Source organism: Triturus cristatus, chromosome 12 (genome assembly GCF_964204655.1).
Source record: "Triturus cristatus chromosome 12, aTriCri1.1, whole genome shotgun sequence".
Taxonomy (NCBI): domain Eukaryota; kingdom Metazoa; phylum Chordata; class Amphibia; order Caudata; family Salamandridae; genus Triturus; species Triturus cristatus.
Genome location: NC_140595.1, coordinates 109415832 through 109439335, shown reverse-complemented (window position 1 = coordinate 109439335; position 23504 = coordinate 109415832). Strand labels below are relative to the sequence as shown.

The 23504-nt window shown below is 48.4% G+C and overlaps 1 protein-coding gene across 39 annotated transcripts in view; it reads left to right on the top strand.

The window, feature by feature from the left end:
* The window catches only part of UBAP2L (ubiquitin associated protein 2 like), a 658575-nt gene that overhangs the window by 468364 nt on the left and 166707 nt on the right, over positions 1-23504 (top strand). For 28 of the 39 annotated variants that reach the window (XR_014972277.1, XR_014972279.1, XR_014972281.1 and 25 more), the window contains one exon: positions 16708-16813. The exons of the other annotated variants lie outside the window; for them this stretch is intronic. Coding sequence is in view for 21 of the 28 variants with exons in the window: in XM_085638880.1 (XP_085495006.1) it covers positions 16708-16813 (106 nt within the window). In the remaining 7 variants the exon portion in view is untranslated. The remainder of the gene's footprint in view (positions 1-16707; positions 16814-23504) is intronic. 39 annotated transcript variants of the gene reach the window in all.

Here is a 23504-nt window from a genome sequence, read left to right as displayed (position 1 = left end):
CCGGCGTACACTGTTTGTTGTGGGACACAGTGTCGAGTGACAGGATCTTCGGCCTATGATGTTGCTGACACGAGGCATACTCAGCCAATGTATGTTGGAAGTGGGAGCCGTGGGCTGGTCGGGTTCTGCGAGAGGGGCCGGTGGGGATCGTTGTGTGGAGGACGGCGGCAGCCATGTCTGTGAACATGGAGGAGCTGCGGCAGCAAGTGATGATCAACCAGTTTGTGCTGGCAGCAGGGTGCGTGGCTGAACAGGCCCGACAGCTGCTCCAAGGTGGCAGTTTGAGGTGAGACTGGGGGATGGTCTATGACTGATGTTAACTGAGAGGTGTATTCTGGTGCCGTGGCTTGAGGGGAAATGTAGGGGACACTGTTATTGAATGGAGCGGACTTTACAACAATTTCTGACTGGTGGATTATCATAGATCTTGAAATCAGTGGACAGGCTCTAGCCAGGGAACTTGCAGTAAGGGTGGTTGTTGGGTTGGGAACTGGAATAAATTGGGTGGAGTTTGAAGGAATACTGAATGGCAAATGCCGGATGTTGTATTGGGAGCTTAAGGGGTATGTAACTGGACACAGAAACGGGGCTGTGCGAAGTGAGTGATCGCGGCTGTACATATTGCACAGCTGCCGGCTGCGCGCGTGCTTGCTCGCCAGAACGCAAGCTTGTCGCCAGCCAGCAGCACTTTCAATACTCGCATACTAAATGTCTCTCCGAGCAGCGCATGCGCGCTGACTCAGCGAGACCTAAAAAACACATAAATAATGACCGTTAATGGGCCATTAGAAGCAAAGGTAATTGTGGGAAACCTGCAAACACTAGGTTAACTGCTTGCTCCTATAAAATACATTGTTTTGGTATACAGATAAATAATTGCAAGAACATCTTTGGGGAAAGCACTCCAAAGAGAAGTGTTGTATAGATGTGTCCTAGACCACAATGCCTAAGGGAGGGCCAACCTAAAAAAGAGGGCCCTGAGAGTGGATCACCAAAGAAAGGGAAGTTCCAGCTTTCTACAGAGGCAGAATACCACCCAAAAAGCTTTAGCTGTGCTCTGGTGTGTGTATCCAGCCTCCCCACACCCCTTTCATCATAAGAACTGGTTTTCTCATGCATATCAAATGATCTTGTATGCTGCATTGACCTGAGCCGCGTCAAAGGTAAACATACATTCTCTGTTCCCTGTCCAGTTGATCATTTTCAAAACCCTTCTACCCAAGGCACAAGCAAGACCAGAGCTGATGCTGGTTCCAGAAGTGTTGGAAACCACTATAGACCATATTCTATTTCAGTACTCCCTTCGTCCAGTCTACAGATGGAAGGCTCTGAATAATAACATGCAATTTCTTTAGTTGCCACGTCGGTCTGGCTGATGTATAATGCTGCTACATCTACATCCTCCACTCACCGTAGGAATGCGAACAGAAGGATGGATTCCCTTAGACTGGCAGTTGGGGAATGGTTCCAAAATCCACCACAAGCTGCTTCACAGGGACGTAACTCCTTATCTTGATATGTTTGCCATTGAAAAATTAGTTTTACTATGTGTAGCTGTATATAACAAGCATTGCGCACTCCAATCTCGTGTAGCGCTCAATACATTCCAGCTCGTTTTTCTTCTAAGGGGTTTTGGATTCAATTACTTGTTCCTCCACTGACTCCTATATATGAGACATATGGGTACATTGTTACTAGGCCGCCACCAAGTTCCTGACCCCCACTACCAAACACTCATTAGAAAACGCTTTTTAGCAGGCCATTCCTTAAAAAAAAAAACAAATTCTGATATTACACCAGTAACATAACTACAGCCCTCTGCTCAGTCTGAGAAAGCTACTGCTGGATGACTGGCCGTATAGATTAACGAGACCAGATGCATTGCCAGGTTATACAGTGTATGTTCATGATGACTTCTTTGGAACCTTGTCCTTAAGGACTTCTCTGCCTGATGGCATCTGTCTATATATGCAATTACTCTGGCTGCCACACATCATAAGGTACAATTGTGTGATGAGAAAGCGAAAGAAGACTGTTTTATGTAGACACTTGGAGAAAAGACCTGTACTACACTGTTCCTCCCATCGCCTAAAACAGTGTTTAATGGCACAACTGAGTGTTTCTGTGACAGGTTAAAATAGTGAAGACCTAGGGGTGGAGAAATTAATGTAAGCACACCCCCACACCATCCCCAAAAAGTCAGTTAAAACCGGATCTGTTCTCTTTGTGAAAGCGTAGTCGCTGTAATTACAGAAATTGGAGGGAGCATGTTAATGACTTGTTTTCTTTTTTGCATGAATGGATTTACTTTACATTTTCAGTTTTGACTAATCAGTTAGTTTGAATGTCTGACTTTTGACCAACACAGGATATTGTGTGCTTTTTCCTCACTGATGTAAGCAACAAGGAAAACTCTTACTTTATATTCCATTTTCCCCATTTCTGATGTGGTGCTTCAGTGTGTGACAGATTACATTTGATGTTTTACAGTTTCGTTGTGTGTATATATATGGTGATCAAGACCGGGTTTCCCGGTCGAAACGCGTCATGCTGGCTGAAAATATGGAATAAAGCACTGAAATTCAAAAGAATACTTGGCTGTGTGGTGGTCCGTTCCTGCTCTTTCGTTTAACGGATTTATGCTGGATCGTGCTCGATATATATATATATATATATATATATATATATATATATATATATATATATATATATATATATATATATATATATATATATATATATATATATATATATATATATATATATATATATATATATCGACGCCCCGGCTACCTGAAACATGGGGTGCGGAGTCATGTACAACTTCCGCAGCCGTCAAGCGGGAGGAGCCATGGGAGTTGGTCTCCATGCATTTAAGTCTGAGAATGCTGCGCCTTACCTTTCCACTTCCCTGGAGAACAACTTCCTCTAGACCGGCTTCGGCTCCTAGATAGTGGGAGTTTCACTGTTTTGTGTTTCTGATGGATACATCTGCCAGTGGATTCCTCACCTTGTGAATATCCCCTGCGCCAGCATTCCGCTGAACTTTTTTCCCCAGCTCTCTACGCCGACGTGGACGACGTCATAATGCATCGGCTCCGCTCGCGACTCCGTATGACGTCACCGGAGCCATAAGAGAGCCACGTCGGTGTGATGACGTCGGTTCCCTTTTTTCCGCGCCGTCGACGCGCAACGGTTTTTCCAGTACTCTCCTGCTACTTTGTAGTTGTTCGGTGTTACTGTTAGAGAAAATCTATTATGTCTTCGAAGTCGGGTTTTAAGCCCTGTAGGAAATGTGGGGGACACATGTCTATGACAGACCCCCATGATGATTGTTTGTGGTGCCTTTCATCTGACCACGACGTCGAAGATTGTTCAAGCTGCAGGAGGATGAATCCGAAGGCGTTGAAGGAAAGGGAGGCGAAGCTTTTTATGGCCAAGGCCAAAAAGGAGAAGAGAGGTAGAAAGAAGGAGAGGTCGAGACCGGAGTTGTCGACTTCACGTTCATCGAAGTCGAAAAAGCATCATAAGAAAAGGAAGCATTCCTCTCGGCGCAGGTCTTCGAAGAACAAGGCGTCGAGATCGACTTCGCCTCGACGCCGAAGTAAGGATTTCTCCTTCTAAGTCTCCAGAAGGATCTCCTTCGCCGAAGCGGACTCCAGCGCAGTCACCGGCGCCGTCTCCGGTTCCAGTGGAGTCGTCTGTTTCTGATGATGAGCAGGAACAAAGGAAGGAGGCTTCTCCAGGGCCTGAGGATCCTACGGCTCCGGTAGAGGACACTGCGGTGCCGTTGCCAGGTACTCCGCAGATGGATTCAGGATTGGTTCCTTATCCGCAGTTCCCGGCTCCGGGTACGGATTCTTCGCATTTTTTAAATGCAATGTATGGAATCTTCTATCGGGCTGCCATCCCATCCGGTGCACCTACTGGTCCCGTTGGTCTTATGGCGTATGCTCTAGGGGTACCGCAGCAGTATGCTCAGGCCCCGTTTATGCCCTTTCTGCCGAAGGCGTCTTCGTGGCAGTTTCCGGCGCCGTCTGGAGATCCATCGCGACTTCGGCTGGATCGTCATGCTTAAGAGCCTTCCTCGGCGCCATTGCCGACACCCTCGGCGCCGTGTCCAGCGCCGCCGACTCAGTCTTTGGCGCCGCCGACTCCTACACCTCTGGCTCCTACGACGCCGGCACCACGGATTCGGTCGAGAAGGGAGGCCCAAAGGGTCTTGGATGAGGAAAGGTATAGAGTGGAGGTAGAGGAAGGTGAAGTGAACACGTCCTCTGAGTTTGAAGGGATACAAGAGGCTAGTGGCCTGGATACGACCCCTGAGTGGGAGCATACTTCATCTAGATCATCTCCACCTCAGGAATTGGTTCCTTACCATATGGTTATAAAGAAGGCCGCAGAGTTGTTGGATTTGCAGTTACCCTCTGCGGAATATAAATCTAACCTGCTGACAGAGGTGTTGCATTCACCTACTTCGACTTCTGAGCCTTTACTGCCTTTTAATGAGGCCATTTTGGAGCCTGTTTTGGAGGTATGGCGTAAACCACTTTCTTCTCCAGCGGTTTCCAGGCAGGTGGCGAGAAGATACAGGGTAGCACCTGGGGATCCAGATTTTCTTTCTACGCACCCGTCTCCAGAGAGCCTAGTTGTGCAGGCGTCCTGCTCGAAGCATGCTTCGGGAGCGTTCCCTCAGTCTCCTGAGGACAGGGAGTCCAAAAAGGTGGACCAGGCAGCTAAGAAAACTTTTTCATCAGGAAGTATGGCACTTAAATCTACCAATGTCACGTGCTTGCTGGGTCGTTATGTGAATGCCTTAATGGACTCAATGAAGTCTTTATCCCCTAAGCTGCCTGAGGGTGATAAGGCGTCCTTCATGGAGGTGGTCGCAGATACTCAAGCTGCTGCAAGAGAAGTGATTCAATCACGAGAAGGCAGGCATGGCTCCGTTCATCTGGCTTTTCTGCGGATGTTCAGGCCACATTGGTGGATTTGCTGTTTAATGGACAAATTATTTGGAGAAAAAGCTGACTCCGCCCTACAGAGATTTAAGGACAGCAAAATCTTTGGGTCTGCAAGCTCCTGCTAAAGGTTTTGCTTTTAAAAAGTTTAGGGGTTTCGGAAGGTCTTCATTTCGCTCCTTCCGACAGCCTCAGCAGCAGCTACAGCAGAATACCCTCTATAGGTCCTATAGAGGGAGACAAAAGGGTCAGAGAGGTTCTGGACGCAACCCCTCTTCTTCCTCCTCCTCTGCTCCCAATGAGGCTTCAGGGAAGCAGCCCTAGATCCCCCATCCTGGATCATGTAAGACCTGTGGGGGGTCGGGTGTCCCACTTTCTGCGGGGTTGGAAATCCGTTACTACAGGCCTTTGAGTTTTGAACCTTGTGGAGACTGGGTACACCCTTCCCTTTCGGGAGTTTCCTCCCCCTTACCCTCCTTGCCAAGGTTACTGCTCGGAAGACCATCTGCTTCTTCTGCAGAAGGAGGTGCTAGCTTTGCTTCAAAAAGGTGCGATAGAGGTGGTTCCGGAGCAGGAAAGGGGTCAGGGATGCTACTCCCGGTATTTCCTGATTCCCAAGAAGGACAGCAGATTGCGTCCGATACTGGACCTCAGGGTCTTGAACTTTTACCTGAAACAGGAGAAGTTCAAGATGCTGACCCTTGCACAGGTTCTTCAAGCGTTGCAGCAAGGAGACTGGATGGTGTCGCTCAACTTGCAGGATGCGTACTTCCATGTCCCAATCCTGAAGTCGCACAGGAAGTTTCTCCATTTTACTGTTGGTTCGCATATTACCAGTTTGCGGTCCTCTTGTTTGGTGTTACTACCGCACCTTGAGTCTTCACGAAGGTGATTGCAGTGGTAGCGGCCCATCTCAGGAGGTCGGGGATTCCGGTTTTCCCCTACCTGGACAGCTGGCTTCTGAAGGCAGAGTCCCCAGAGAGGGTGCAGCATCATCTGCTGGTAAAATCTCAGCTGTTGTTCGAATTAGGTTTTTCGATAAACTTGCCCAAATCTCACCTGGTGCCCTCTCAATGCAACCTGTTCATAGGGGCGGTACTGGACACTACTGTGTGTCGAGCATTTCCTCCACCTCAAAGAATTCTCCACATTCAGGAGATGGTCCCTTTATTCCACAATGGAGCGGTTGTTCTGGTTCTGAAGGTCCTTCGTCTGCTCTGTCTGGTCGCCTCCTGCATTCTGTTGGTCAACCATGCATGCTGGCACACGTGTTTCGGACGTGGGGAACTCCTCGGGTGGACCGGTTTGCCACCCGCGAGAACGCGCACTGCCGTCATTCTGCAGTCTCCAGTTTCCGATGCAGGGGGCATTGGGGGATGCGTTTCAGTTGAGTTGGGGCTCACAACTCCTTTATGCGTTTCCTCCCATACCTTTGATTCCTCTGGTTCTGAGGAAGATTCGCCAAGACCGGGCCCAAGTCATTTTGATCGCCCCGGATTGGCCAAGAAGGGTATGGTACACAGATCTTCTCCACCTCTCCTCGTGCCCTCCGCTCCGTCTCCCTCTGAGGGCAGACCTCCTCTCAGTCGGAGGGGCAGGTTCTACACCCCCACCTCCAGAGCTTACACCTTCATGCCTGTAGATTGAACGGGGCAACCTGAGTTCTTTCTCTCTCCCACCTGATGTGGTGGATGTTATTTTATCGACCAGGCAACACTCCACCAAGTCCATTTACTCCTACAGGTGGTCCAAGTTTGTAAAATGGTGTGGAGAGAGATCCATTTACCCTTTAAAAGCACATCTTTCTGAGGTGCTCCAGTTTGCCCTTTCCTTGGCTCAGCAGGGCTGTGCTGTGGCCACGGTCAAGGGCTATCTTTCGGCCTTATCGGCTTTTCTATGTCTACCTGATCAACCGTCATTATTTAAATCTCCGGTTGTACTGAGGTTTATCAAAGGCCATACAAACAAGTTTCCTCCTACTCCTTTTGTAATGCCGCAGTGGGACCTTAATCTTGTCTTAACTTTTCTGATGGGGTCCCCGTTCGAGCCTCTTCGTAGCTGTCCTCTGAGGCTGTTGTCCTTTCTTGTAGCCATAACCTCGGCAAGGAGGGTGAGTGAGCTCCAAGCTCTTAGTTCTAAACCCCCTTTTCTAACATTACATGCTGAAAGGATGGTGCTCAGGACCAGGGCTGCTTTCCTGCCCAAAGTTCTTACTCTGTTTCATTTGGGGCAGTCTATTACTCTCCCTGTTTTTTATCCGCCTCCTCATCCCTCCAAGGAGCAGGAAAGGCTTCATCGCCTGGACCCAAAGAGAGCTGTAAGCTTTTACTTGGACAGAACGAAGGACTTTCGTCTGGACGATCAGCTCTTCGTGGGTTATGTTGGACATTCCAAAGGAAGAGCGGTGCACAAGCGCACTCTGTCAAGATGGATCATCCTTGCCATCAAGATCTGCTATGCCCTGGCTGGTAAGGTTCCTCCTGAGGGTATTAGGGCTCATTCAACTAGAGCTAAATCATCTACATCTGCTTTGGCCCGGGGTGTTTCTGTGGCAGATATTTGCAAAGCCGCGACTTGGGCCTCCCTCCATACTTTCGCAAAGCATTATTGCTTGGACTCTGAGATGAGGAGGGAGGGCCACTTCGCGCGCTCTGTCTTGCAAGACTTTCTGGTATAGGAAGTTGGACACCCTCCTCCGGGAGTGGGGACTGCTGTGGGAATCTATTCACAAGGTGAGGAATCCACTGGCAGATGTATCCATCAGAAGAACAAGTTACCTTCGGTAACGCTTTTTCTGGTGGATACAGTATCTGCCTGTGGATTCCTCACTGGACCACCCGCCTCCCCGTTGTCCTCCTTTGTATACCTTAAAAGTTGTCTTGTTTGAGATGTTATGCTTCTGGTACATTTGTAGGAAATGCTTATTTTGTTTAGCTTTCCTTTTGTTTATGTACTGTGTATATTTGATTGTATATTGTATACTGTGCATACTTTGAATCTGTCGTTGGTCCACCTGTGCGCCTCGGAGGCACGGAAAAAATGGGTGGAACTGACGTTATCACGCCGACGTGGCTCTCTTATGGCTCCGGTGACGTCATACAGAGTCGCGAGCGGTGCCGATGCATTATGACGTCGTCCACGTCGGCGTAGAGCTGTGGCAAAAAGTTCAGTGGAATGCTGGCGCAGGGGATATTCACAAGGTGAGGAATCCACAGGCAGATATTGTATCCACCAGAAAAAGCGTTACCGAAGGTAAGTAACTTGTTCGTTTTTGCCGGACCTCATTTGAGTGGCCTTTTGGTACACGGTGTATAAATGTATAAATGATAAAATGTGCTGCTGTTTTTCACATAGTTGTTGGACTGACTATTTGTCTTATATCACAGGGTGGTCGTATGTCCTTGTTGACAATGATTTGTTTTGTGAGATATTTTGGTAATGCACTAATAGGTGCATAACCATTTTCAATATGGTTGAAAGTGCCTTTTGGAACTGTTTTTTTGGTTCTAGTTCGTTTTTGGGTATACAGAGTATACTTAGCTGTACATATGTTATGCATATTGGTTCGTGAAAAAGAGAAGGTTTTATCAAAAATGCAGTTGATTATCATTTGCCTTGGTGTTTTGAGCTTATCCCCATCTCAAAGTTGTGTTCGGTCTGTTAGATTATGGCACTGAAGGCCATATGAGGGCAAGCTTTATACGTCCTTGTGGTCTGGTAGTTATCACTGAAGTTCGGTGAATTGTTGCCCAGCCCCCTTTCCTTTAAGGGCCGATTCTCTCAGACCTGCAAGGTTGTTTTCTATTATGTTTTGTGGCAGTGATCATGGACTCTATTAAAAGCCAAGCTCTTTTTCTGCTATTCCTACGTACGTTGTTAGTTATGACCAGCAGGTTCCCTTGAACTTGTGTAGGATTAGATTCGCAGACCCTCCTTGAGTGGGGTATAGCTATGGTATTTAATTCAGAAGTTGAGGAATCTTCGGTAACTTGATATCTGGTAGAGACAGTCTAGCCGCATGTTCATTTACTCCCTACCCATCCTCCCCACTCTGCAAATGACTTATGAGGTAAGGGTTATACCCTTTTTACAGTGCTGGTTTTATATGCCGGTATCATTTCAACTTATGTTGGGACTCAACAGACCGCTTGGCCTGGCCACATAGCTTTTGTTTAGATGTTGCCATACCATCCATTTACAAATGTGTGGTCGCTAAGGTGGGGGTGTGTGTTTTCTCTTTCAGACTGGATTAGACACCAGTGGGCAGTATCGGTTTATTTGTTCTTTCTTTGAAAGTCTTTGATATGATACCTTGAAATGGCACTATCCCTATGTCACGTAGTGGTGTGATTCAACAAACAGCTTTGTGTTTTTGTAGGTTTTATTTTGCTTTTGCCAAGCCCTTTATTCCAGTTGACGAATGTTCTATAGAGTGTAGGGTTTTCTTCCCTTACATTGGGGTTATTCATGTAGCCCTGTATTTTGTTGGCCCTATAATTCATGTCTGGTATTAACATACCATTTGATGTTTCTTCTTTATTAATGTTTCAAAGATTTTTGATCTTTTTGGCGCACTGTTTCCACAACTAGTTTCTATGGTGGCTCCACATTCTGGCGTGGAAGGTTTCCCAGAAGAAACTGACGTCCACGCACTTGAGGGGGGGGGGGGGGGGGGGGGGGGGGTTGCTGGAGAGGGACACTCATTTGGCTCCACTGATGCCATTACGCGAGTCAATGTCATTGTGAAGCCAGACTGGCACCTGGGGAGAATTCAAAAGTTAATGAATGTGCGGCTAGGCTGTCTCTCTACCAGATATCGCGTTACCGAAGGTAAGTAACTTTTGTCGCACCCATTTACGTACTTAAGACATTGTTACTCATTGACAAACCCATACAGACATTTTATGATGGATACATCTGCCAGTGGATTCCTCACCTTGTGAGTATCCCCTGCGCCAGCAACATTCGGAAACTTTTGTAGCACTCCACGCCGATGAGGTCGAAGACTACGTCAGACACGGCTCCGCTGACGTCACCGGATCCATAAGACCTCGTCGGCGTGATGACATCAGTTCCCTTTTTTACACGCCGTCGACACTAACGGTTTTCGGGACTCTCTGTAGCTTTAGCTGGATACTTTGTTTTTCTGCTGGTATCTTGCTTCTTGTCTGCAGCTGAAGATGTCGACTAAGAAGCCTGGGTTTAAGCCTTGCAGGGAGTGCGGTAAGCACATGTCTATTACGGATCCGCATGAGGACTGTGTATGGTGCCTTTCATCGGATCACGATGTCGAAGGATGTTCTTGCTGCCGCAAGATGAGCTCAAAGGCTCTGAAGGAGAGGGAGGCCAAGTTACTCATCGCCAGGATGAAAAAGGAGGAAAAGAGGTCGGCGAAGATCGAGGTCGGCGTTCGAAGTCGACTTCGGGGCATGCTTCCAAGTCCAAGAAACATTAGAAAAAGAAGAGGCACGGATCTCAACATCGCTCGGACAGGGATGCGGTTCCGAGATCGACCTCACCTTCTTAACGTCGTAAGAACTTTGTATCTCCTTCTCCTGTCTCTGTTCCTGATTCTCCTGTTGGCCTGACATCGCCTGCTGCTTCACCGGAGCATGCTCCGGCTCCATCTCAGACGCCAGCTCCATCCCCGGCGCCGGCTCAAGATCTTCCAGCTCCGGACGGGTCTTAGACTCCGCTGGTTCCACCGTCGGCGCCGATCGGCCCGAGTCCGGTGATGCCTGAGCCATATCCTTTGTTTCCAGGCCCAGGTCAAGATCCGCCGCATTATTTGAATGCGATGTATGGGGTCTTTTCCAGAGCCTTGTACCCCTCTGGTGTGCTTTCGGGTCTCATGGGTCCTATGGCTTTCAGCTTGGGAGTTCCTCAAGCTTACCCTCAAGCTCCATTCATGCAATTTTTCCCGGCGATGCCATCTTGGCATTTACCGGCACCGAGGATATTGACTCCGCTTCCATCTTCACCGGCGCCGGCCTCGTTCGACACAGTCTGCTCCTTTGGATCGGGGTTCGAAGCCGGCTCCGGCGCCATCGGATTCGGTTACGGCGCCGCCGACTCCTGCTGTGAGAATCAGATCCAGGAGGGAGGCTCAAAGGGTACTGGAGGAACAGAGGTACCAGATGGAAGAAGGTGAGCTTATGGAATCAGACTATCTCTTTGAGGAGTTGAAAGAGGCTAGTGGCCTGGACTTGTCACCTGAATGGGAGATTACTCCTCCTGCTGATGCTCCTTCAAAAGATGTGGCTCCCTACCACTCAGTTATTAAAAAGGCGGCTGAGCTTCTGGATCTGCAGTGACCATCTGCAGAGTTTAAACCAAACATCCTCTCAGAGGTTCTACATTCTCCTTCCTCTGTATCGGAGCCCAAGGTACTGTCGGATACCCAGGTGGCTGCACGTCAAGTAATCCAGAGCGGCCTGGATACTGCTGATTCTGTCGCTAGGATTATGGTCTCTTCTGTTGACAGGAGGAGTGCCTAGCTCAAGTCATCCGAGTTCTCTCCTGATGTGCAGGCAACGCTCCTGGACTTGCCTTTTGACGGTTCTGTGTTTTTTTGCAAGAAAGCTGATGCTGCACTGGAAAGATTTAAAGAGAGCAAAGCCACGGCCAAATCTCTGGGTCTGCAAACTCAGCATAGGGGTTGGTTGAGGAGGTACAGGGGCTATGGAAGATCATACTTTCGTACTTACAGGCAGCCCCAGCAGCAGCAGAACACTATGTATAAGAGCTACAGGGGCAGAATCGGAGGTCGTGCTCTAGGTCGGCAGCTCTCCTCCTCCTCCTCCTCCTCTGTCCCTCCCACCACCGCAAAGCAGCCCTAGATCCACCATTCTGGATGATGCTGGTCCTGTGGGGGGCCGGCTTACCCATTTTCTACAAGATCGGGAATCGGTTACTACGGACCTTTGGGTTCTAGATCTTGTAGAAAATGGGTACGCCCTTCCCTTTCGGGAATTTCCTCCAAATTACCCTCTTTGCCAAGGTGCTTGCTCGAAGGACCATCTTCTCCAGGAGGAGGTCCGACCGATGCTAAAAAAAAAGGTGCAATAAAGGTGGTTCCGGAGCAGGAAAGGGGGCAGGGATGCTACTCCTGGTATTTCCTGATTCCAAAGAAGGATGGCAGGCTCCATCCAATCCTGGACCTCAGGATCTTGAATCTTTTTCTATAGCAAGAGAAGTTCAAGATGCTCACCCTTGCGCAGGTTCTTCAGGTGCTGCAACAGGAGGACTGGATGGTGTCGATCGACTTGCAGGATGCGTATTTCCACATCCCCATCCTAAAGTCGCACAGGAAGTGTCTCCGGTTTACGGTAGAGTCGCAACATTATCAGTTTGCGGTCCTTCCGTTTGGTCTTACTACTGCACCTCGGGTCTTCACCAAGGTGATGGCAGTGGTGGCAGCCCATCTCAGAAGGTCGGGGATTCCAGTTTTTCCCTATCTGGACGACTGGCTGATCAAAGCAGTCGCCAGAGAGGGTACTTAATCTGCAGGATACAACTCAGCTGTTGTACAAATTTGGTTTCTCGATAAACGTGCCCAAATCTCACCTGGTTCCCTCTCAGCGCAACCTGTTCATAGGGGCAGTACTGGACACTACTGTGTCGAGCATTCCCACCTCCACAAAGGATTCTCGACATACAGGAAATTATTCCCTTGTTTTACAATGGAGCGGTCGTTCCAGTCCTGAAGGCCCTTCGTCTGCTCGGTCTGTTTGCTTCCTCCATTCTCTTGGTCAACCATGCACGCTGGCACATGAGGGCCCTCCAGGGATGCCTCCGCAGGCTGTGGTATCAGCACAGAGGAGATCTCAGGGAGTCTGTGAGGATCTCCAGAGAAGCTGCAGCGGATCTGTCTTGATGGAGTGTGGAGGGCAATCTGTCTCGGAAAGCCCTTTCATCTACCTCCATCGGTGGCCACTGTGATAACGGATGCATCCACTTTAGGGTGGGGTGGGCATCTGGGGGATCTGGAGATCAAGGGTCTTTGGTCTCCAGAGGAAAGGTTGCTTCACATCAACCTTTTGGAATTGCGGTCAATACGTTTGGCACTCAAGGCCTTCCGCCCTTCCCTTCGCGGTCCGTCGGTTCAAGTCCTGACGAACAACACTACTACGATGTGGTTTGTCAACAAGCAGGGAGGAGTGGGGTCTCATTGTCTCTGCAGAGAGGCTCTGCGTCTCTGGTCCTGGGTTCAGGATCATCAGATTTGTCTGATGGCACATCTGGCCGGAGTTCTGAACGTGCGTGCAGACAGTCTGTCGGCAGTTCTCCGCCGACCACGAGTGGAGGCTTCATCTGGAGGTGGTTAGTCGCGTCTTTCGGGCGTGGGGAACTCCTCGGGTGGACCGGTTTGCCACTCACGAACGCTCACTTCCCGTCATTCTGCAGTCTCCAGTATCAGATGCAGGGAGCTTTGGGGGGACGCGTTTCAGTTGAGTTGGGGCACACAACTCCTTTACGAGTTTCCTCCCATACCCTTGATTCCCCGGGTTCTGAGGAAGATTCGCCAAGACCGGGACCAAGTCATATTGATCGCCCTGGATTGGCCAAGAAGGGTGTGGTATACAGATCTTCTCCACCTCTCCTTGTGCCCTCCGCTCCGTCTCCCTCTCAGGGCAGACCTCCTCTCGCAGTCAGAGGGGCAGGTTCTACACCCCCACCTCCAGAGCTTACACCTTCATGCCTGGAGATTGAACGGGGCAACCTGAATTCTTTTTCTCTCCCGCCAGATGTGGTAGATGTAATTTTGTCTGCCAGACGTCATTCCACCAAATCTATCAATTCCTATAGGTGGTCTAAATTTGTTCTTTGGTGCGGAGAGAAATCTATTGACCCTTTGAGGGCTTGTTTATCTAACATCCTTCAGTTTGCTCTTTCTCTTGCTCAGCAAAGTTTTGCTGTAGTCACTGTGAAGGGATATATTTCGGCCTTGTCGGCTTTCCTTTGCTTGCCGGATCAGCCGTCATTGTTCAAATCACCTATTGTTTTACGATTTCTTAAGGGCCTTACAAACAAGCTTCCGCCTACTCTTTTATTGTACCTCAATGGGACTTAAATCTTGTCTTAACTTACTTAATGGTTTCGCCCTTCGAGCCCTTACACAAGTGTCCCTTGAGACTGTCTTTCAAAACGGTTTTTCTGATTGCGATCACCTCGGCAAGGAGGGTAAGTGAGCTTCAAGTTCTGAGTTCAAAACCCCATTCTTGACCATTCATGCTGAAAGAATGGTACTCAGGACCGCCTTTCTGCCTAAGGTGGTAACTCCTTTCCATCTGGGGCAGTCCATTACCCTTCCTACCTTCTATCCTCCCCCTCACCCTTACAAGGAGTGGCTTCACCGCTTGGACCCTAAGAGGGCGGTGAGCTTCTACCTTGATCGGACTAAAGACTTTCGAGTGACCGACCAGCTCTTTGTGGGCTTTGTTGGCTGCAGGAAAGGCAGAGCAGTGCACAAGCGCACCCTTTCCAGATGGATTGTCTTGTGCATCGAGATATGTTACTCTTTGAGCCGGTAAGGAAACTCCAGAGGGTTTAAGGGCTCGTTCTACTAGGGCGAAGTCTTCTAAGTCTGCCTTGTCTAGAGGTGTTCTTGTGGAGGACATTTGTAGGGCGGCAACTTGGGCCTCCCTCCACACTTTCGTGAAGCATTACTGCTTGGATTCCGAGGTGAGGAGGGACGGACGCTTTGCTCGTTCGTCCTTCAGGACTTTCTGGTATAGAAGGGTGGACACCCTCCTCTGGGAGTGGGACTGCTGTGGGACTCTATTCACAAGGTGAGGAATCCACTGGCAGATGTATCCATCAGAAGAACAAGTTACTTGCCTTCGGTAACGCTTTTTCTGGTGGATACAGTATCTGCCTGTGGATTCCTTACTCAACCACCCGCCTCCCCGTTGTCCACCCTTGTATACCTACAATTCTAATGATGGTGTTTCAAAATTTGTTACTGTCAAAGGCAGTGTTATTTCTTTTGCCTTCCTATTTATTCTCCACACTGTTGCTTTGTATATTATGTACTGTGTATATATTGCTGGCCGTCCGTGTGCCTCGAAGGCACGGAAAAAAGGGCGGAACTGACGTCATCACGCCGACTAGGTCTTATGGATCCAGTGACGTCAGCGAAGCCACGTCTGTGACGTAGTCTTCGACCTCATCGGCGTGGAGTGCTACAAAAGTTTCCGAATGTTGCTGGCGCATGGGATATTCACAAGGTGAGGAATCCACAGGCAGATATTGTATCCACCAGAAAAAGCGTTCCCGTAGGTAAGTAACTTGTTCGTCACACCCATTCACAACCACATAATCACTGTCACCCATTGACATATCCATCCGTACACTCACACCCATTCATATACTATAGACTTTTACACCCATTCACAAACCCAGACACTCGCACCCATTCACAAACCCATACAGACACTATCGCACTCATTCACGTACCTAAAGATGTACTATAGTGAGAAAATAAAAAAAATTGTAGAATTTCACTGAAAACAAAATAAAGGTTACAGACATGTTATAGTTAAGCTGACATTTTACTTGTACAAAACTAGAGAAATTTAGCAGTTATAGTTGAAGTGTAGTGCCTGACAAAAATTCACCCTTGTGAAACCCCTATGGTTGCTGTGGCCACTTGCTGGCCCCTGCACTCTTAACTGACTAGTTACCATCAATATGGCCTCTGGCATCGGCACCCCCTCACTGTGTAAGATCTTGTGCAGTGCATTGAGGTGTTGTGGTTAAATTGCTCCCCATAAGTGACAAATGTCTTCAGATTTTTTTTACACAAACGTCCCTTCAACTTGCGTGTTAAGGCAATTTCAGTCTTAACCAAGGGAATGGATGTTTACTTTACCGGGTGGAGACTATTATAAGAAGTTAAGATGTGGGATACGTATACAAGCTATGTGGATTGTTTTGTCTGTAAAACCTGAATAGAATTTGTTTTTTAGGGGGGAAAAAAGGAAATTCAGCTTTTACTTAAATCATGCCATCTCTTCTGAGAAACGAATATCTTTAAAAAAAGGAATTAATAAATATGTAATTTGAATCCTCCTTTTTAGTTTATGCGTTGAGGTCGATGAACTTGGACAATGTTTGGGTGTGAATGGGTTAAGTTGTTTATCTTATTTTGGTTTGGGTATTGTCATTGCTGGGTAAGACTCATTGATTGATAAGACAATACCTAAAGCAGTGGTGGGCTAGTTGTCCTGACTTGACTGGAGAGACAGACCCCATTTCATACCTTGTTTAAAAGTATGCTGCCCCAGCTAACAAAGCCCTAATACTACTCCTTTTTGTTGATTGCCTAGTGCGTGCCGAAGTTTTGGTAAGTCAGATATTTTGTCTACATGTCAGCCAGTCCACCTGAATAATTGGCCCATATGTTTATCTTTGGTTTAGTTAAGGAGTGTCCAGTGTTAATCCGCAGTTTACCAGATTTTCTTGGATGACACAGGATAAACGTCTAGATAATCAGAAGTGTGAACATTTACATATTTAGTCGTTGTCCTTACATTCTGGCATTGTTTCACCTCTCATTGATCAGCATTTGGTTTGGGTGACCCACGTTTTTGTGTTGACGTTACCGGGACCAGGTCACCCCCAAAATAGTGTATTCATGTTCTCTGTATTGACATTTAAAATGAGATGTGGGGGAGTTGGGACGTGCCGGCAGGGCTCTGGAATCTGTGCAGAGGCTCAGTCTGTGTGTCCCTCTCTTATCCAGGTCCCTCCTACCTCTTCCAAGCAGCACGGTGTGAACGTCGGTGTAAATGCATCCGCAGCCGCTTTCCAGCAGGCCGGCGCCTACGGCTCCCACGCTTACAACACTGGTAAGAGGAAACTCTTGGATCGCATTTCTTTTTAGGATCACATCATAGATTTGAGATCACGAGGATGTGACTTGGATCTCACTGCTTTATCATTTCAGGCTGTGGCCTGTTGAGTCATCCCTCCCTGTTTAAGACATATGTAGTCTTGTATATTGTCTTGTGCATTGACTGACCAGATATATGTAGAACACACTGCCCCAAATCGGGTTTCCTTTTTGACGACGTTAAAGGGACTCAGTTTATCAAATGTTCCAGGCTGTTATGTTTACAGTTCAAGCTTCCGCTTTTAGTTGTCTATTTTGTGGTGCATTTATTGGAATAGAGGTTACTTTTTAAGGTGCTGCCTGCTAAACCTTTTTTCCGCATTTTGCAATGGTAAGCATTGTGCAGTCCACATTTCTTGTGGATAAGTGTAGTTGTCCCACTTGTTTGAGTCTAGGTTGGACCGTTTATGGGGGTGTGATGTTGAACTGTATGCAGGCCCAAGTATTAAATAAGATTAAGCAATGGGATTGCTGGGCACCCTGGACTCTTTGCGTAAGGTCCATGAAAAGTTAGATTGGTTACATATGAATATGGGTCTAACTAATGTCTACTGCCAGAATTAGTGTCTCGGATATATGAGAATGAGCAGAGCGAACAATATTAAAATGGGAGTCTTTAGCGTTGCAGGTATGTTTTGTCTGAAAATGGAATAAAGTTCAAGAGCGGGTCTGCAGGTTCATGTATAAAAAGCAAGAGTATCACTGCAGAAACATAGGTATCTAACAAAATGACGTGAATAAGACTATTGAAAGAACGCTACCCAAGAGTGGGATGATTATGCTTGCATCAAGAATACTTCATAATTTATTTCCAAAATCCCACTTTAAAAACGTGTGGTTATCCTTACTGTTCTTGCAGAGAAAGCTACAGATGCCTACCATCTAATTTTGAAAGCAGCAATTGCTCTGCCTTAGTTAATGGCCACTCACATAATCTTGAACTCTACCAGATTTTTATTAGTCATCAAATCTAGATTGGAAGTGTGTATAGCTCAAAAGCCTTTGGCATTTGGGACTGTGTTGAGGTATAGAGCAGTAAGGGAGCCCTCTCAGGGTTTGATGTTTGCAAGAGTAAAACAATTGCAGTAACTAAGCATGCCCTGAGTGGACGCCCTTGATGGACTGATCTGTATATATCGGCTTGTTGAAAGAGCAGTGGTCCTGGGGCTGAGTGTTGGAAACTCTGACACTTGGTTTTGCTGCAGTTGGTTATCAATATTAGGATCCCAAACATGATTGAGACTAATTTAGAACTTTTGAATGGAGCTTCAAAACTGTACTCCATATTTGAATGTACTGCCTCGAAAGAACTAGCCAGTGAATCCCCAAAACTAAAAGCAGTACGACTATGGGTCTAGTAAGATTAAGCAATAATGTAACTGCATGCGGACAGTACACATTAAAACCTAACAAGCATGTTATCATAACATATTCTAGGTAATCGCTGAACAGCTAAGGTATTAATACTATCATTTTAGTGACTGCAGCTCAGCATGAAACATAAGAAAATAGAGCCACAGGTCATTTGCAACAGTTCAACCCTCATGCTTTCCCTACCACACCGCCCCCCTGTTTTTGTTACAGGGACTCCTGCATAATATTGACTGCCTTTACGCAAGCTGTTTTTCTTTTTTGTTTTTAGAATTCTCCATTATTTCCTTTGCATTCTGCATTCCATGGGGTCCTTTTTCTGCCACAGTAGTCTTTGATGTTCTAGGAATTGCAGTTAAAGGCACTGTACTTTGTCAGTTCTGGTGCTTAGGGTATCCTTACAGTAGGTGCTTGCAGAATTTTCACCCTTTTGAAACACTTAACAGTGTAAGTCACTAGAAAGTGAGTGAGTGCCCGGAAGTTTTTACACATTAAGGTAAGAAAGCCTGAATTGTCACCCGCTTGATTCCTTGCTACCTGTTCTTCCCACGGCTTTTGTGGTTACTTGTGAGGTCAAGGACGAGCTCCAAGTGCTTCAGAGTCTGCATTGCTTTCTGTTCAGGAATTAATCCAGAGCTACCAAAGCTTCATTCTAGAGGGGACTCAGATGTCTTGTAGCCTATTCCTTCTTAGCCTCAGTCAGTAAACTGGCCCACTAACATGTATGCCAGCATTGAATCCTGTGTTGGACCAACTAGACTTTCCATTGCCCATGACTCATTGAAGATCTCTTGAAGGAGAACATTTACTTTTTTGCTTATCTTTTTGAGGTGTGGCAATGACCTGTTATTACCTCCGCAAACCATACAGGATTGTGCTGATGAATGACTAAATACTTTGACTCATCAGTGGATGTGCAGAACCTAGTGTCCTTATGTTTAGTGAACATATAACTATACCATATCAAATTCTCCATTATATGAATGGAGGATCTCAATTATAGCCTTCCTTTGTTGGCACAGAAGAGAATTACTGGAATAAGTCTATTTTAGAGCAACATTTTTCAGTAGTCTGTTAAAAAGCTATATTAGACAAATTTACATCTTTCAACTCTATAAAAGAAGCTGTACTAGGAGTGATGTCAAGTTCTTTATTCTCCAACCCAAAAGGCCTGTTCCACTATCTGGGCCAAGCAGTATTGCTAGAGTTTTACACAGGGGATTTCCTGCACTTGCTCCAGAACACTGCAATTTTGGGATTCTCACGCTTCAAATTTGCTATTTCATCTGCCAATGTTCCCATTACTAGCCAGGAAAACTGGGATGGTAGGGAGCCAGAATCCACTTTTGAGAACAAATGGGTAAGAAAATACGTACCATCCTTGCCTCTTCTGTAGTGTTAAGGATTAATGGCTGCTTTTTAGAAGGTGGAAAGCTTAACTTGAAATACCTTGAAGTACTGCATCTCAATAGATAAGTATGATCCGAGATTTGTTCCAGTAGTTGGCTAAATCTGGAAGTCTAAATACTGCTGGAAGTTATTATGCAGATTTCTCAGTCTGGAGACAAAGCAGTCATGTTGACCAGGATCTTGAAACCTTATCGTGATAAATATTTGTTCTTTAACTGCTTCAAAATTTGTTTGGCACCACACCAGGAAGCATCCCTCTCTCGACTTAATTATTGCACTTAGTGTTCACTAGACCAGAGTCATTGTGAACACATATGTGATGTTCAGTGACTACATCTATTGCATTGTTTTGACTGGTTTTATCTGACACTGCTCTTCAGTATTCAGTTCCTTGGTTTCTGTAGTAGGGGATCTCTGTGTATTGTCATAATCTATGAATAGTCCCGCCCATGTGCGGGGACCCCGGAGCAATCAAAAAATCTCTTAAGCTGTCCTGCATTTGCAAACCTGCAAAGACACTTAAGAGACAGACAAAATAATACAGCCTAATCACAATATAGCTGCACTGGCCAGCACTTCCTCCGAAGTGAACACAAAAGCCAAAATAAAGTTTAAATGTCATTTTTATTCACATCTGACATGTTCCTTTATTATCTCACACTCCCTTCACCAAAATCCCTTTAAACAATAGAGAGGAAGGGGTGGACAGACAAGCCCTATAGGCTGTCATTATGTGTCTGCTAAAGGGATACCGTGCCTTTAAGAAACTCTCCAGAGACCCCCGGTATCCCAGGATGCACAGCCAAAGCAAGTTACTTTCAGTTCTTTTTTCCGGCTCCTGCTTGCAGGACCCTGGAGCTTGAGCTCTACCCTTTGGGTGGATAGTTGGATAAAATTAGATATTTTTGGATAAATACTTTGTTCACTCGACGTCTAGCGCCTTCCTCTGCTGCATCCTGCAATTTGGGGCAGTTTGGCCATTTTTAACATGGCTTTATTTGATAAGTGCCCTGAATGTGGGAGGAAGAAGGCCAAGACGGACCCACATGATGTCTGCATCCTCTGCTTGTCATCCTCACATGTCCCTGCTGCGTGTGCCATCTGCAAGACCTTCTCCAGGAGGACCCTGAGGGACAGGGAGAAGATTCGCCTCCAGGGACAAGAGGAGCGGAGGACAGGTGGGGCTTCGGGGCACGGAGGATCTCCCCCCCCCCCCCTTCCTCTGCCCATGCTTCAGCCACTGGAGGGACCTCCGGGCAGAAAAAGGGGCAGAAACGGCGCCTACCGGCTGGTAGGTCGCGTTCGACGTCGAAGACGTCGACGGCGAGGGATAAAGCAACGGTATGTTCGCCGTCGATCCAGGGCTCTGGATCTCGGCATTCGACGTCGAGAGAGGGGCCGGCGGGACCCGGGACCGGGTCGCCGTCGAAGATTCCGCAGTCGACGTTGACACACCATCGACGTCGTACCGAGCCCCCTGGCCAGCCATCTACTCTTGGCTCGACGCTGACGACATCGACGCCGAGACACCGGCGACTGCCGCCGAGGCGCAGATCGCCGCCGAGGCGCAGATCGCCGCCGAGACGAAGGAGATCGACGTCGAGGCGCAGATCGCCGCCGAGGCGCAGATCGCCGCCGAGACGAAGGAGATCGACGTCGAGGCATGGCTCGCCGGTGGGGCGACGAAGGTCGACGTCGAGGAGACACCGCTCGGCGTCGAGAGGCCGTTCGGCGAGGGGGGGGGGGGCGGCGAAGAGACACCGTACGAGTTCGACGTTTAGTTCGAAGGACAACTGGTAAACACTCTAAGGTGATTACGATCTCCAGTCGTGGATCTAGGAGAAGACGGCGCTCCCCCTCGTGCGTTTCGGCACGGGACAGGCCCGCCAAGAGGAGAAGGGTGGACGAAAGTCCGGACAGTGCTGGTCCGGGTTCTCCTGCATGGAGTGATGGAGCCCCGCAGCCTCTCTCTCAGCCGCTGCCTCAGCGTCCTCCTACACCACCACCTCCGCCTCCTCCTCCTCCTAAGCGACCTACGCCGCCGATGCCACAGCTCCCGCCGTCTCCTCGGCGACCGGCGACTCCTAAGGCTCCACGAAGACCGAGGTCTCGCTCTCGACGAAGGTCATGGAGTAGGCGCAGATCGTCCACTCGTACCAGACACGGACGGCGGAGATATAGATCTCGTTCCTGAGGCACGAGGACGGACTCTTCTGGCACTGAACGTTTCTCTCCCTCACTGTCGGAGACACCGCCTACCCGAATCTCGCCGGTGGATGATGTTGGCACGTTTCAGCAGGTGCTGATGAGGGGGGCGGCGAAATTGGGGATCTCGGTAGCAGTCCCGGTTCCCACTACCTCGGTGATCTTTGAGACATTGCACAAGGCTCATCTGTCACGCCCCCTCCTTCCTTTGGTCCCGGGGTTGGAGCAGCCAGCCATGGAGGTCTTCTTGACACCAGCCGTGGTGAAGTCAGCTCCCTCGAGGTTGCAGAAAAAGTATAGGGCCCCTGATTCGGACCCGGCGTTCCTCAGGGTGGACCCTCCCCCGGACTCTGTCATTGTGGTTGCGGCTCGTAAACAACACTCCACGACGCCCTCTTCCACGGCTCCTCCGGATAAGGAGAGTCGCAAGATGGACTCCTTGGGGAGGAGAGTGTGCTCCACGTCGGCCACCACGATGAAGGCTGCTAGCGCCTCTGCTCTGTTGGGTCGCTATGACCGGTCACTCTGGGACTCCTTGCAACAGTTTGCTGCCTCCCTGCCTAGGGATAAAAGGGAGGACTTCCAGGAGGTTCTGAACGAGGGCATGATGGTCTCCAACCAGATCATCAGTGTTGCGGGGGATGTATCGTTGCTGGCGGCCCATGGGTACTGTCACGGGGTACACATGAGTAGGCATTCCTGGCTGAGGCTCACCTCTCTGAAGCCTGAGGCGCAGCAGAAGATTGCCAATTTGCCTTTCTCCGGCACGACGCTGTTCGGGTCTCATGCGGATGACGAGATGGCCCGCATGAAGGCCGAAGCGGAAACCCTGAAAGCCGTGGGGTTGGAAAGACCCAAGGAGCAGAAGAGGTCGTTCCGCTCCTATAGCAGGCGCTATTCGAAACAACGAGGTCAAGGGCGTCAGTCTGGTCACCAGCAACAGCACCAACAACAGTTCCCCAGGCAGTCCTTTCAAAAGCGCCAGAGGGGCAGAGGACAGCATCAATCCTCGTCAGGGAACAAAGGCCCGGCCGGGTCGAAGCCCTGAAGGATCACTTCCCCCTCATCCGTTACCCGCTCCGGTGGGGGGGTGGGGGGGGGGGGGGGGAGTATTCAACACTACCTGGCAGAGTGGAGGACAATAACTCAGGACAAGTGGGTGCTGAATATTGTTTGCAATGGATACAGTCTTCGTTTCACCAGCCCGCCTCCTCCGATTCCACCAGTGCGCTCTCCCTTCATGGTACGGGAGCTCCAGGGGGAGGCGGACGTCCTGTTAAGGAAGAAGGCGATAAAAGCTGTTCCTTTGAGGCAAAGAGGAACAGGCCTTTACTCCAGGTTCTTTCTCGTCAGAAAAAAGGACAAAAACGAGTTCAGGCCTATTCTAGATCTGCGTCAAGCAAACAAGTGGATCCGCAGAGAAAAGTTCCGTATGTTGTCCCTGCATCAGAGTTACCCTCAGTTGCATCGAGGAGATTGGCTGTGCGCCATAGATCTGCAGGACGCTTACTTTCATGTGCCGATCGCACCAAAGCATCGCAAGTTCCTGAGGTTTCTGGTAGGCAACAACCATTACCAGTATAGAGTACTCCCGTTTGGTCTGAAGTCTGCCCCACGGACGTTCTCCAAGTGCATGGCAGTGGTGGCAGCACACTTGCGGA